Consider the following 16,072-nt stretch of genomic DNA (forward strand, 5'->3'; position numbering starts at 1 on the left):
ATAACCGATAGCAGGTTGTTGCCAATCCGGCACAAATTTATCTATAAAGTCGCCCAAAGATCCAAACCACCTACTTTTATAAACCAAGATCGGGTGAGAAAACGAATCATTAAAATAATAAGAAATAGATGAGAATTTAACCTTAATTATTATAATTTAGTTGTTTCTAGTAAAATTTTTCACCAAAAAAATTACTTTTTTCCTTTTAAAGTTAATTTTGGATTTATAGAAATAACTTTATTATAATTTATAGGTAGTTAAAATTTTTGGGTCAACAAGTAATAAAATTACTCAAAACTTTAAAGCAAAATTTGTTATTTGTAATTAATAATGATAAAAAAAATCAGGTCTGATTTGTTTAGCACTTTAGGCTTACTAATTTAGATTCTTAAAAGGGACAATTGCAATTTTGGTGTATTCAAAAATTTATATTTTTGTGTATGAATAGAAAAAGTTTACAATTTAGTGAACCAACTTCTAAATTTTTAACAATTGAGTGAATTTTGAACACGTGGACAACTGGAAATCCCTGTAGGATGATCAGGCCCCACATTGTCAATTAAGTGTTGCTGATTGAGCGCCAATTAGGTTGCCATATGGATTAAAAAAAGCATATGTGAAAAGACCTAAATATCCTCTGTCTTCTTCTCCTCTCCCTCTCACTTAAAAGCTTATCTGATCGACCCAGCTGCGATTTGTTTCTTTTAGATCCTAGATCCAAGCACTTTGTCTTCTCCGATCACAATCTTTTAACTCTAGTGACCTGCAGTTGCTCCTCCTTTGCCTCTTCTTATCTCTCACCTCCTTTTTCTTGATTCCATAGTACTTCAATTTCATTTCTTCTTCTCTTTTCCATTTTTTAGAAATAAATTCCATCTTTCCTTGTGATAGTTCCCATCATAGGTGAAGTAGTTATTCCCATTTTCTTGCTTTTATTCGTTAATCGATCTGTTTTTATTTTGCATCTTCTCCATCCTTATCTTGTTAAAAATTAAAGTTCGATACTTACTAGTTTGACTTTCAATATGATAAATTGAGCTCGAGTCGAGTTTGACTTTCAATATAATTTTAATAAATCAAACTTTGAATCAATAAAATTCGACAGGGATCAACTCAATTGTATTCTTTTACAATCTTACCTTTTATACTACGAGACAAATATTACATTGAATTTACATTTTATAGCGTCATATGATATCTAATATAAAATATATAGTATTGGGATAAAAAACTAAATATTATCTATTTTAATTTTAGAAAATTAGAGTTTATTGAAAAAATTAAAATATTAAATATTATAAATAATTAATCAATATATATCATATATAAAATGAGATATCATAATTAATAAAGTTTGAACAAAGTAGAGAGAAAACGATGGGTTTGGAAAAAGATATTTCTGTGTTATATCTTGATAATAGGAGATTACAACGCTTATATCTAAATATAACTGTAAAGACTAAAAGTAACTGTTAGTACAAAAGTGCCCTTAACTAACTAATTAAATTATAAATACATTTAATCTAATATACTCTTCAAAATTTATTGATGTTTGAACGTACAAAAGAATTATTTAAATCCTTTTAAGTAACAAAGCTTATAAAGATGATATTAGATTTAAATTCTGATACTTATACCTAATCATATTACAAGAGGATCTCTCATTACTTTACATCTAAAATTAGTCATGAAAAAAAAATTACTATATAAAGTTTATTTAATAAAAAACAATACTAAATTTTTTATTTACAATTTCCTACACAACCTTTATCTAAAAGCAAGTTATGACATTTAGAAAAACAATCATCAAAGACTATATAATAATAAAATATAAAATAAAGAACCATATGTATATCTAATCAAAGTGGGCAATTTGAAGGTGTTGGAATTGAAATTGTGGATTTTTTCATAATTAATGATAAAGTTTCCTCTTGTTTTGTCAAATTTCCTTCTTATGGGTAATTACTATGTTTCTTTTCCTAGCAGGCGTACCTAAAAGCTAAATGGACCAACTTTATCATGCCATTTTTTATTTTTCAAAAGAAAAGCAGTCCAAAAAGTAGAGATTCTGTAGTGATTAGCATGTGAGGTTGTTTTTTTATTATTATTTTTAACCCTTATCTTTGACAGTTGGCATTGGGTTGCCCTCATTTAGATTTCCAATACTGTGCAGTGGTAATAGGAATACTAACTACTAGAGTGAGCCATTCCTAGTTTCAAACTAACCGGAATCAAATCAAATCGATTTATTTCAATCAAATTTAAATAATTATTTTAAAAATTCAGTTGATCTGTTTGAATATATAAAATTTTAATTTTTTTATCTTTATTTATGTTACAGTGTTTAACTAATCAAATTGATTTTTAATAAAATAGTTAATTTTGTTTAACTGAATTTAAACTAAATCAAACTAATTTAATTCGATTTGAATATATTATTATACTATTTAATTTTGAATTTAGATACTATAAAAATATATTTGGATAAATTAAAATTGACTGATTTGGTTTGATCCGATTTGATTAACCAAATGCTAACCTCTATTAACTAAGCAGACCATAAGGCCACAAACTTACCTAATCAATCGGTTCGCAAAATTTCAATTCACTTTGGATATTAATAAAAAAATAACTTTTTTTCCATTGGATTGATTTTTTTATTATATATAAAAAAAATTAATAACTTTAAAATCAAACTGATTGAGTCGGAAATTAAGTTAAAATTGAAAAAATAAATTACACTGAAACAATTCAATTCAATCTCATTAAATTAGATAAATGATTTGATTTAATTTGATTTTTCTATTTAAATTCATTCGATTTGATTTCACTCAAGCAAATGAATGCTATTTTGTAGCACTAAAATAAAGAAAACAGAAAATGCTGATTTTACTACTAAAATAAAATATAAAAAAAAAACAAAAAATAGAATATATTGGTAAAGAAGATTGCCTATGTAGTATACATTTTAGAGGCTCAAAATGACTTTCGAGTGTTTGATAATTGTTAGTGCACTGGAGGGGACCATTCTTGAAATGGGTTTGATTTTTCTTAGAAGAAAATAAAAGAATAAAATATCAAAAAAAGCTGCCAAGGTTATAATTAATACCTGGAATTAATACAATGAATCCAGAACACTTTTCTTTTATTATATAATCCATGTGAATCGATTCTAATTATGCTCACGCTTTGCCCTTTACCCAAAATTATTTTTTCTTTCTATGATTTTTTTTGAAACGTAATTCATTTATATAATATACAAAAGTAGAGATATTTATTCTAAACCATAACCAAGTGTAAATTTTTCAAATTGCCAAGTGTAAAGAGAGCAGTTATTTAGCACAGTTGTAAGAAAATCAATTATTCTATATTTTCAAATAATATCATTATCAAGATAATATCTATTAATTACATTCCATCAAAATAAATTAAATTAAAATACATATAATGCAAGTTATTAAATTAAATTAAATGATTCTTTAAATAAATTAAATTAAATGAGTGTGTCTGATCATTTATTAATAAAAAAAAGTCACAAAAATTAAAAAAAAAACACTTCCTTTTTTCTCATATACTAGGAGCTAGGTTGTATGGACACCTGACACAAGATACGAAACGTACGAGATACGAGAATTTTTTTGAAAATATAGGACATCCACACTCTTAGGACACACTACATTAAATAAGTATAGTATATTAATATTTCAAATAAATAAACAATCATTTATAATAAATAATAAACATAAAATAAAAAAATACTTAATTTCTTATTTCAATATAATTAGTTAATTCTCAAAATAATTATAACTAGTGAAACATACATTAATAGTGTGTGCATTTTTTAACGCAAGTCATACCATGTATGACTTTTGCTATGCATATCTTGGTGAAAGACTTCATATGATACATAAAAAGACACATTTTAGCATTGCAATTTTTTCAGTATATCTTAATGAGATACAATTTTATAATGCATTACACGATCATTTTATTATACAATTTTAAGGGTGTCAAAATGGTCATAACATGCAAATACGATTCACTTAGCACGCGAAATAAACGGATTAGGATTAAGGTTAAATTGATATAAAATATTATAAATGGGTCATACATTTATGACACGAATATAAACGTGTTGTGTAACGAGTTGACATGCGGGTTAAGTGAGTGACCTGTTTATTTAAGGGTAGATATAATTACTCCAACTAAAATCCTATTAACTTTATTGTTGTATTAATTTTTTTTAATTTTAGTTGTGAATCTTGAAAAATCTATACAGTTATATATAATATTTTATTTTTAAATATAATTTGAGTTAAATAGGTTAAAACTTAAAAATATCATAAGAAAGTTAAGTGGCTCATATATAGGTCAATATGACTCACTTATCCTATTTATGATAGGCAGGTTACTAGACAGGTTCATATACGGGTCAACACGACCTGTCTAACTTGTTTATGATATTAGGCGAGTTACACATGTCGTGTTCGTGTTAACAAATTTGACACGATTATTAAATGTGTTGCGTTCGTATTGACCCTAATCATATTGCATGTTAGACGAATCTTTGTCAAACCCGACATGTCAACCTATTTTGACACTCCGAACAATTTTATTATTTTTAAATGATGTTATAAGAGATTATTTTATCTTTTAATATAGCTCCGCGCATCTCGCAGGTTCTAACATTAGTTAATAACTAGATAAAGCTCGCATATTGCGCGTGTATTGTTTTACAATCCAATTCAAAGAAAAAATAAAGACATATGAACTAAGTTATCACTACACAAAACTAAAATGAATTGATCATATTGATAAATGAGTGTTCTAATTAATGACAATTGAAAATTTAAAATTATGAATCGAATAAAACTATCTGCATGGACTTGGTTGGAATCATCTTCATGAACTCAATATCACTATACTTCATGGTTTTATTATACCTAGCCTGGAGTATTTGGATGTTGTAGCAACTATCTGCAAATATGAAGAAAAAAAATAATCAATGAACAATTGACTATGTATAATGATCGTGTGAATTGAAAGAAATAACAAAAAAATAGGAAGAAACTATTGTGAAAGAAAAAAAAACATACAGAAAATAACCATTATGAAAGAAAAAAAAGACATATAGAGAATTGAGACTCAACCAAAAAAAATATATATGTATCCTGATAGTTTTAGATAGATAAGATTAAATTTGAAAAGTATTGATTAATATAAACAAATATTAACTTTCAAATTTAACAATTATTTTAGATTTAAATTTAAAAAATATTTTAGTTGCCAATTAAATTATAAAAATGATAAAAAAAAAGAAAAATAGTTTTAAATAAGTAAGATTAAATTTCAAAAGTATTGATTAATATCATAAAATATTAACTTTTTAATTTAAAAAATATTTGAGTGGCCAATCAAATTGTAAGAGTGATAATAAAAAAGAAAAAAATTCAAAAATTTGTAAAAAAAGAAAAATAGAAATACTCAAAAAATAGAGCGTCACATAAGTATTTTTGATATATTTTTTGCTTCAGGAATATATTTCTATATAGATAGAGATAACATCAAGAATTATAAATAGGGATATAGACTACACATATAACTTTACTACTAATAGCTGATAGAGTTTGCTGATCTTTTAATGAAATAAAAGAATACATATCCTTTTACATGATGAAACTAAAACTGAAAAATATAATATTAAATATTTTCGTTTGGAATAGATCATGACAAAAGATATAAATGTTCATAGTAGCAACTAGTCTGTTAATTGATTTCAACGCTAAAATAATAATTCATCTGAATCTTCTATAACTGGATTATTTTTTCAATAATTTATTAATGTGCAATGTGGTGACTAACTCACGCTTCATTTTATTTTGAAATTTTTTTTTTTTGGAATGATTTAAAGTGCCTAAATAGGAGTAATATGTACGTTTATTGATTAATTCAAATTAATAAATAAATTTATTCTTTATTTTATGGATTAGAAATTATTTATAATTTTGAATTACTGTGAAATATTTTTATATATGAAGCAATCTATTTTAAAATATTAACAAAAGAGTCAACGAGTAAGGATATGATTTAAGAATCTAATTTAATTTATAGAATCTAAGATACAAAATATACATTCTATCCATCCACTTTTACCTATTGTTTTTTTAATTTTCATTCAAAATTACTTATCCTTTTTGAGAAAATTAAGAAGTATTAGTTAAATTTTTCTAATTTTACTCTTATATTTATTCAAGACGATAACAATTTTTTATTCTTAAAACTCATCTTATTATATTTCTCTCCTCTTTCTTAATTTTAGTGGCAAATTAGTTGAAAGAGAATAGCTAAAATTGAAGTAATCAAGTGAGATAAAAAAAAATAATAATTTAGTGAAATTAAAGAATATTGTATTATAATTTAGATATTTTTCCTTTTAGGAAAATAATTTAAGTGATTTACTTGCTTCTTTAATCACCACATGAAAATGGAAAGACGGGAGGAAATAAAATATATAAAAGTAAAACAGAAATAAATAAATAGTATACCATGAGAACATCTCAATTAATGGTTGTTAATGCCTCCTTAGACTTATTAAAGCTAAAGAATAAAAATTAAATTTAGTGTCACGACTTTCAAAATCCACAATAAATTTAAACTATAACTAACTCAACTTTCGATATCAAATAAATAGGTCTCACATAAGGATGATGATTTTACTCGACGCAAGAGATAATGGATCTAATTTTGATAGGTTTGGGACGGATTTGGATAGTTTTATTACTAGCCGTATGGGGTTCGGGTTGGGTTCTGATTGAATGACTCGAGTATTCGTTACTCGTTACCCGTTAAATTAATATTTCAAAAATATTTAAAATAATTATTTTTTAAAAAGAAACTATATATAATCAATGCTATATTATATTTAATATTTATATTACACTTTTTATCAAGTCAAAATAATAATTTTATAATTTTTACTTTTATTTTTAAAAATAAAAATAATATATATTTTTAATATTAAACGGATTCAGATATTTAAACAGGTAATTATAATCCAAGTAGTTTTTTTTTTTTAACTTATATTTTATTAATAAAAACCAAGAAAAACTTAGCATATAGATCCAAACTAGCCCAGACCAATAGATCCCCCCACACGACCCCAATGGTAAGTGAAAAACTTGATAAAGAAACATTAGAAATTAAAGCATTATACAGGGATGAGGAGAATCTCTCTAAATTAAAGCATTATAGTAGGACAAGCAAAAGAAATAGAAACCTGAGCTAATGAGCGGGCCACGATATTAGCTTATCAGCGTATCCACTTGACTTCAAAACCAACACCTTCATTCAAAAGAACTTGACACTTACAAATAATATTACCAAACTCATTATTTAGAATTGAATTAGAAGAAACACTTTGCCAAATCTCCGTACAATCCATCTCCAAAGCAACATTAGAGAAATGTTCCTGCTTAAAGCCAACTAAGGGCCTTATGAATAGCAATAGCCTCGACGACTTTAGGAGAGTAATACCCAAAAGTCCAAGAAGAATAGCTGCAAACAAACTGACCAGATGAGTTGCGGACAATAGCACCCCACGCTACCTTACCTTCCAAAGCAAGGACAAACTGACCAAATGGATTTAGGTATTTAATTTATAATAATTAGGTTTAGATTCCGATAGTGCATTTTAAGTAAGTAGTCGGCCTGTTTTCATCCTTAATCTCAAGCCCAACATCATAAGATTCATTTCAATTAAACATAAAAAGGGCTCACTAGGCCCATATTATCAAACCAGTCAATTCACATCCATATGATATCATATCATCATCATGATTATAATATAAGAGGTTCAACCATTCTCATATAATTTAATAATTAAGATTACACACGACATTAGAATACTAGATAACTGTCGTACTAGGTAACCAGTCATGTACCTGCGTTTTGTGCAGATATTCAATTTTTTGTCATTTAAATTTAATGATGTTATTAATCTAATTGATTATTGTAAAAAGAAATTTGAACGTTTTGCTATTTTAATTGAATATTAATTTTTAATAATAATTACAAGTAAAGATATCATTAATATTTGCTCTATTAGTATCTAAATTTAAAAATTAAATTATAAAAATAATAAATAAATAAAATAAAAAAAGGTAATTACTTTTAGAATAGAAAAATAAATATGTTAATATTTTTAAATTTTTTTATAATTCGGTCAAAACTCTTTTTCATCACAATGGCGACTAAAAAACTTAAAACATGATGATGAAAGACAAAATAAATCATTTCAAAATAAAATCGATCAACCCTCATATTACAAAGGGTAGAATAGTTTAGTTTTGATTTCTATTCAAAGAGGTACATAGGGAGGATCGACTATAAATTCAAGCTACGAGTCAAATCCACGACCAAAGACTCTTTTTGTCTTCTTTTCTTCTTTATTTTAGTTTGTTTTGTGTGGAGAGATGTGTAATTGCACTATTCCCCAAAAGTGCTAGAAGTAATCCTCCCTCTTTTATTTTGGTTTCATTTCATTTATTGCTTTACTTTGTTGGCTTCAATATAAATGTCATTCTTTTGGTCTCAAATCTCTTTCATTTGGCAATGAATTAATTTTTTAAACCGAAAATCTAGTCTTTAATCTGCCTTGGTTTCAATGGTTAGTGTCCTCTTCTTAATTGGAGTTAATCATTAATGGGTTTGCTTTACCATATTTCCTTATCCAAGCTTTGTTTCCTTTTCACCGGGGGTATGCAAATGGGAGGTTAAGTTTCCAACCAAATCACAAAAATTGAAAATAAAAAAAACTGTTCTTTGAAACCAAACCAAATCGAAATAAAGTCGAACTAAATCCATCAAACGATTTGATTTTTATCAGAAAATAAGTATTTTATAATAACTGATCCAAATACCGAAAATCGAATATATAATAAAATGCAAAGTTTTAGATTTTTTTATGTAAACTATTGATATCCGAATCCTATTACCATGGATTGTCTAATCTTGCTCGGTGTTTTGGTCAAAGTTAAGAGTTTTTTCCCTCCTTGTAGGTGAGTTTAATGGAAATTACATCCAAAATCTCTTTCTACATGTTCAACTTGTGTTGCTAATTGAGTCACAATCTGTCGGTAAGCTATAGTATTTTTAATAGTTTACTTTAGGCAGTATTGCTCATCTCTCTAACATATAAATCGCCACATGTACCAATACTATTTAGGGGAGGAGAAATGATTAATGGAACGATTCCTTCCAAGACACCACAATTGTTTATTGCCAAATATTGAGAAATAGGCCAGGTGCATTGGAAGTTAAACCTTTGTTTGAATGGATGTAAAGTTTGGATGGATGTAAAATAAAGAGTGAAAATTTCTTGGAATTATTAAAATTTCTTGTTTGGTTTGAGGTAAAATATCAAGGAGAGTGTAAAATAAATTTATTTTACACCAAATTTTAACTTCATTTTTACTCCATTTTGGGAGGAAAATAAATAGTAAACTTTTCCATCCCTATTTTACTTTCACCCCTTTTCTAACTTCCTCTCTTCCCAAACAAAGCATAAAAGAAGTAGAAATACTAGTAGAAAAGGACAAAGATGTAAAAGCAAAATTTATGACAGACTGTGCCTTTACAATACAATAAACAAAAAATTAATATATTATAGAAAGAAACATCATTAAAATGGGAAAACCTCTAATTTCTTTATTTTTTTAGTGGTAAATAATATAAATCCTTCAATAATATAACCTCAAGTTGATTAATTTCATGTTAAATTTATTTTTCTTTCAATATAAATCATTCAACTTTAAATTAGGAAAATTCGTAAATACTGTATTTATGTTTTGACTTGTTGAAACTTTTTATATACTAATTCATTTTTAATTTTTCTTTATTATATTCTAACTTTCTCTTCAAATTGAAAAGATTAAAATCTTGTCGAACCTAATAAAAAATAACTAAAATTTTCATTCCTTTCCAATTTTATTCACCATATCCAAACAAGGGAAATTAGTTTTTCCCTTAATTTGGTTAATTTTGTTAAAACGTTGCAATTTGAAAAGAAACCATGGGCTATTACACTGTGGGAAGAAAACACAAAATATATTAATATTGTTTTTTTTTTTTTTTTTTTGATAATTGCATCTCGTTTTGCTAAGTGTTAAATAGAGACGGCAGATTTATCTATTAATAAAAAGATTTGAAATGAGATTATAATTTTACTACCCATGATGGATTTTGATTAAGGACTTTGATACCTATTATATGCTTTAACTTTTTTTTTTTTTTTTTTTTTTAAGTATTGGGAGGAGATTCGAATCTGGATCTAATCATCATTTTCATCATAATTATCTTTCTTGCATTTGCCACATGGTGGAAATTTTTTTCTTTTTGATAAATATTTGTTCGTTGTCTTGGCAACTAAAGCAGCCTCTATAGTATTATCTTCTCTGAATGCTCTTCGTTGCTCCACAGCTTGTAGTGCATTAGTTAGTTCACCAACGGAAATTTCAGAAAGATTTTTTGTGTCTTCAAGAGAAGAAATTTTGGACTCAAATTTTTCGGGTAGACTTATTAGAATTTTTTCAATCACCTTTCTTTTAGGAAATTCCTCACCAAGTAATCTAATTTTGTTAACAATGGACATGAGATTGTTAACATATTCTTTGACACCTCCAGATGTTTCCATTTTTTGCATCTCAAATTCTCTTTTAAGATTCAAAACTTGCATCAATTTCATTTGCTCGTTGCCTTGATACTCATTTTTTAATGAGTCCCATATCTCATTTGCTGTTTCACAAGTCATAATACTTGTGAAAATTATATCCGAAACAGAAGAATGAAGATAGATTTTTGCTTTGAATTTTTTGGCTTTTTCTTCTCTATGATTCTTAATTTGAACCATAGTTGGGTTGGATGGCAATGGAGGGATTTCTTTTTCTGTTTCAACATGCTCTCATAAGTCATAAGCTTATAAATAAGCTTTCATTTTAACAGCCCATAGCTGATAATTTTCGCCAACAAAAATTGGAGGGGAAGAAAATGGAATAGTGTTTGTGACCATTTAACAGACAGGCTCTGATACCATGTTGAAATTTTGGAAGGAAGAATGGAAATGCACAATATGATTAACAATGTTTAGCACTTTATTCAATTAACAAAAGAATGTGTCTATTTATAGGCTTACAAGTGAATCAAATAAGACCTAAAAATACTCTTAAAAATCATTAATCCTAATAACAAAAATATCAAATTCTATGCAGAAAATCTGCACTAAATAAAATTGAAATCTCAACAGATTTTTCATAATATTATTTTGAATTAATCCTAACAGTCATGAATTGTAAACAATTAAAATGATATTTATACATTATAATAATAAAAGTACTTGACATGTTTTACATATATTTTACTGTAATTAATAAAAACATAGGAATACTTGCAATTAATTTTTTTATCATTATGATTTATCAAAAATTCATTTATTATTTAAACAAATTTGTAACTTGCTAACTAGTGTTCACTGTCCAGTTTAAAGAACTCAAGTTATAGTAACTTATCTATTTTTTTAGTTAGCTTAGCAAGTAGCCAAATAAACTTTACGTCACTTTCAAGAACTAAGTGGATTGTCTGCTTTACCCCTAGCTGAGTACACCTACAACCTTTTTTCATGTTTTATGTCCCTGATTCACTTAAGATTACTATGGCCCACCAATAATTGTAAAATATACTCCGTGCTTGGAACGAATCGTTCCATGTATCACTGCCCATGTAGGCGGTACATTTTTGCCTTTCCCAAGGTTCATTTCTTAAAATATTCAATTTTCAGTCGGCCCCACATTTTCTTTTCTTTTCTTTTTTTCTTTTTAAGTTCTTGATCTTTGTTTCTGAGTGGGATATTCTTTAATATATTTTCCTTGATGTATTGTAGAATTCAAATATGGTATTTCTATGAAATCAATGTCTCCTTCATTACATAAAGCCAACAAATGAAAGATTTGGCATCTGTCCTATAATTTAACAAGAGACAAAATGAGTTTTCTGTTCTTTTTCTTCTATAGAATGTATTAACAAATTCCCTTGTAAATATCACTGTACATAGAGTTTTGTCACCCACATTAGCTTTGATGGTAGGATTGTTGCCATGGACAGTTGTGCAAGAATTATTGCATTGCATATGCCTCCCAAATTCCGTATTCTCCTTCACAAAATCAACATTAACACAACTCTTTTCTTGTTATGTTCTACAATCCAAAATCCAACAATGACACACACATAAAGACATTTTATATGTAAGTTACCTTCTGATAAACAACAGTATAAAAAAGAAAAAAGGAAAAGAGAAATTAGTCAACTTCAGAAAATAATGGTGAATTATCCAAAGCTTTTGACAAACAAATCATTAGAAAATGATGTCCTTTGATTGTTTTCTAATCGTGTATCCTATGACATTTTGAAAAGGCATAATCCCACAACTGCGAAGCTATATTCGGAACTTTTAAACCTCGAGTCCAACGAATTTCACTTCTCTACGTTTACCTGTTTGTCTCTACTCAACTTCCCGTCTTCTGGTCCTTCTCCATATCTTCTATATGATGCTGATGATGGGTTCTTCTTAAATTCTCCGCATTTCAAAAAGTTTTCCTCGCATTCCATTGCTATTGCAACTGTAAGTGTTGCTTACTTTTATTAACCTTTATGGTTAGAAAAATAGTTTTTGTTTCTGGGTATTTGATTAAAGGTTAACAAAATAGTTTTTATTTCTGGGTATTTGATTTTGTTGATTTCAATTGCTGCATTATTGTTTTTGGCTTGAGATCTGTGAGGAAACTGAGTGGCTTAGCTAAAAGTTCTGTGGGAAGTTTATCAAGTTCAATTTCTTAGCTTAAAATTTAATGCTTTATTGTCTGACTTCTGGATTTTATTGGCTTAGGTTTCAGAACGAGTTAAGTTAATTTTCAGGATTCTTGAAGATTTTTGTGTTTATTCTGATATAGAATTTTCCTTTGTGTGTGTGTGTGTGTGTGTGTGTGTTAAGTTTTGTGCATTTTCTATCTGCTATGAAGTTTTGCTGCATTTGGACTTGTGACTTTGAAATTGCAATATCCTAAATTTCTTGTGATTTGTTAGCTGTGGAGATCTTTACTTTTAGATTAAAGAATCCTCGTTTGGTAACTAAAAGAAAATGGAGAATGATAGGAAACTCTTTGAAATAAAAGACTCAAATTTTTAAGTCCAAAATTGCTGTTGGTGAATTTTTTTTGTTATTCTCGAAGACATGAGAATTTGCTTTTGTGTTTTTAAAGTTCCTATTCAGTATGTATATTTCAGAATTCAGATAACACAAAGAAAACAAAGTTTTGAGTTTTATACTTTCCTGCCTTTATTTGGTGTTTTCTCTGTGTTTATCTTGTGAACTAATGTGTCAAATACATCTTATTATTTGTTTCATTATTTTTGTAGCATATGCGATTGGATTGAACCAGTTATATGGGGACCGAGTCTTGGTTTAGTAATTTTTGGCGGAATTCAGGTAGGGGTTCAGCAGAGAATGACAAGGCTGCAATTGGAGTTTTGGCATATGAAGTTGCAAGTTTGATGTCCAAAGTTGTTAGTTTTTGGCATTTTTTGAGTGACCAGGAGATATTGAGGTTGAAGAAAGATATTTTGAAGTCAGTTGGGATTCGAAAGCTTGTAGCTGATGATAATGATCATGTTATGGATCTTGCACTAAATGAGATCATGGAAAATTTCAGACTCATATCAAGCTCTGTGGCCAGGCTAGGAAGGAGGTGTGTAAAACCTCCATTTTGCCATTTTGAACATTTTATCAATGACCCACTTGGCAATCTTGAGTGGTTTGAGTGGGACTATAGATTGAAAAAGATGGAAAGAAAAGTGAAAAAAATGGAGAGATTTGTTGCCTTCACAATGCAATTATCTCAGGAGGTTGAAGTTCTTGCAGAGCTTGAGCAAACTCTTCGAAGAATGAAGGCAAATCCTGATGTTAATCGAGGGAAATTGGTTGAGTTTCGACAGAAAGTGACGTGGCAGCGGCAGGAAGTCAGAAATTTACAAGAGATGTCTCCATGGATTAGAACTTATGATTACATTGTCCGGCTTCTAGCGAGATCACTTCTAACAATACTTCAAAGGATCAAGTATGTCTTTGAGATTAGCCAACTGTCATCTACTAATGGAAATGAACATGTTTATATGAATCCTACTTGTCTTCCCCGGAGCCATTCTGTTTCTGTTCTTATGCAAGCATCAATACATCCTTCAGAGAATATTTTATGTGGAATCTCTACAGGACCTTTGTGCAAATCAGATTCAATGTCAAGAATAGTGGTTGACAAGAATAAAAAAAACGAGCAACAGCATCACTCGAAAACCAACCGTTTGTCTCATGTTGGCCCATTCAAAGAATGCATGATGAGCGGAAGCGAGTCTCCTTTTCTTGAGAGCTATAAGTCAACTTTCCAGGGTTCTGTAGAGTTTAACAGCAATTGTGCAAAAAGTATTGACAAAATTGAAAGCTTGAATGCGAAATCTCCTCCTCGCAATGGTAGAATTTATTCTAAATTAGCCCTTTTCAGCTCAAAATCTGGGTTGCTGGATGCTTCTCCATCTACTCTTGGCCATGCTGAGCTAGCTCTTCATTATGCAAATGTGATTGTATTGGTTGAGAACTTAGCTTCATCACCTCACTTAATTGATTATAAAAATAGAGATGATCTGTACAATATGTTACCCACAACTATAAGAGCTGCTTTAAGAACTAGATTCAAGGGTTATGGCAAATCTCTAGGTTCATTTGCATATGATGCTTCCCTTGCAGAAGAATGGAGTCGGGAACTCAAACGGACATTGAAATGGTTGTCTCCACTTGCACATAACATGATAAGATGGCATTCTGAGAGAAATTTTGAGAGAGAGCAGGAAGTTTCAAGGACAAATGTCCTTCTGGTACAAACACTCCATTATGCAAATCAAGCAAAAACTGAAGCTGCAATTACAGAGCTTCTTGTGGGCCTAAACTACATTTGCAGGATTAATGGATACCTTAATGAAACACACCAGCCGGAGTCTTCAGTGTTCAGAGTTGATTACAGTTCTGAAAAAGGACGACAATATATGCAACGAGGTATGGAGTACAACAAGATATTCAAAAGTCTCATGACTTGAAGATGATCAATCTTTATCAGATGCACCCCCAAACGGATGATTTGGTCTACTTGACAATGCTTCCATGAACTACTACTTGTAGCATGTCCACTTTGTGTCTACTTTCTTTGGAGCAAGTCATGGCTCATTGAATCAATTATTAGGGCAATTAATTATAGTCTTAGGGCATTCTATATGTAAAGTATATCTTATCTTGTATGATAATTTCTATAGTATCAGGAAATGCAAATTTCACTTTGAGCAAATTTTGGTTCCAATTAGGAGTTTAAAGTCACAACATTATAGCGTAAGAGACCATTCTTTTTTAACATATTTTAAAGGACTTTCGAACGACAAAGTTTAAGCACATCTACTGTTCAACAAATCCAACAGAACTAAAACCAAACCAAGAAAAAAGCGCAGGAAAGATCTTCATTCAGCCATCATCTTCTTCTTTGGTATTGCTTTGACGGGTTTAAGCTTTCTTACTGTAATTCCCATCCTTTCTTTAACATCCAAGTTCTCAGCAGCAGAATTACTGTCCAGTTCCCAGTCAAAGCAATGAAGCAAAGATGCTACAGCAAAGTGAACCACACGGTGAGCCATTGGAATACCTACACAAATTCTTCTTCCTGCTCCAAATGGTAATAACTCAAAGTTTTGGCCTCTATAGTCAATATTGGAGCCTATAAATCTTTCAGGCTTGAAACACAAGGGATCTTCCCAAGCTTCCAATACTCCATGCATTTACAAAAACTTGTGTGTGCTAGGTATTTCATACCCCATAAAGTTTGTGTCCTGTAATGTATTTCTTCGAGACTACAGGATGTGTCCTAGGTATTTCATACCCCATAAAGTTTGTGTCCTGTAATCCAAGTAGGGCAATTCATCTATGTCACTCTCC

General features: G+C 28.9%; 2 protein-coding genes and 1 pseudogene across 2 annotated transcripts; 1 reads left to right on the forward strand and 2 right to left on the reverse strand.

Annotated features, from left to right (window-relative positions):
- Nucleotides 1-10,327: 10,327 nt before the first annotated feature.
- LOC149498216 (uncharacterized) lies at nucleotides 10,328-10,807 on the reverse strand. The gene has a single exon (XM_089717257.1). The coding sequence runs from the start codon at nucleotides 10,805-10,807 to the stop codon at nucleotides 10,328-10,330; it is 480 nt and encodes a 159-aa protein (XP_089573383.1).
- Nucleotides 10,808-12,150: 1,343 nt separating this feature from the next.
- Nucleotides 12,151-15,434, forward strand: LOC105629088 (protein PSK SIMULATOR 1). The gene is made up of 2 exons (XM_012210606.4): nucleotides 12,151-12,670; nucleotides 13,465-15,434. The coding sequence occupies exon 2, from the start codon at nucleotides 13,492-13,494 to the stop codon at nucleotides 15,187-15,189; it is 1,698 nt and encodes a 565-aa protein (XP_012065996.1). The 5' UTR covers nucleotides 12,151-12,670; nucleotides 13,465-13,491; the 3' UTR covers nucleotides 15,190-15,434.
- A 130-nt stretch (nucleotides 15,435-15,564) lies between these two features.
- The window catches only part of LOC105629096 (iridoid oxidase-like), a 31,403-nt pseudogene continuing 30,895 nt past the window's right edge, over nucleotides 15,565-16,072 (reverse strand).

Source organism: Jatropha curcas, chromosome 2 (assembly GCF_041381405.1).
Source record: "Jatropha curcas cultivar XTBG-Jc1 chromosome 2, XTBG_Jcur_1.0, whole genome shotgun sequence".
Taxonomy (NCBI): Eukaryota; Viridiplantae; Streptophyta; class Magnoliopsida; order Malpighiales; family Euphorbiaceae; genus Jatropha; species Jatropha curcas.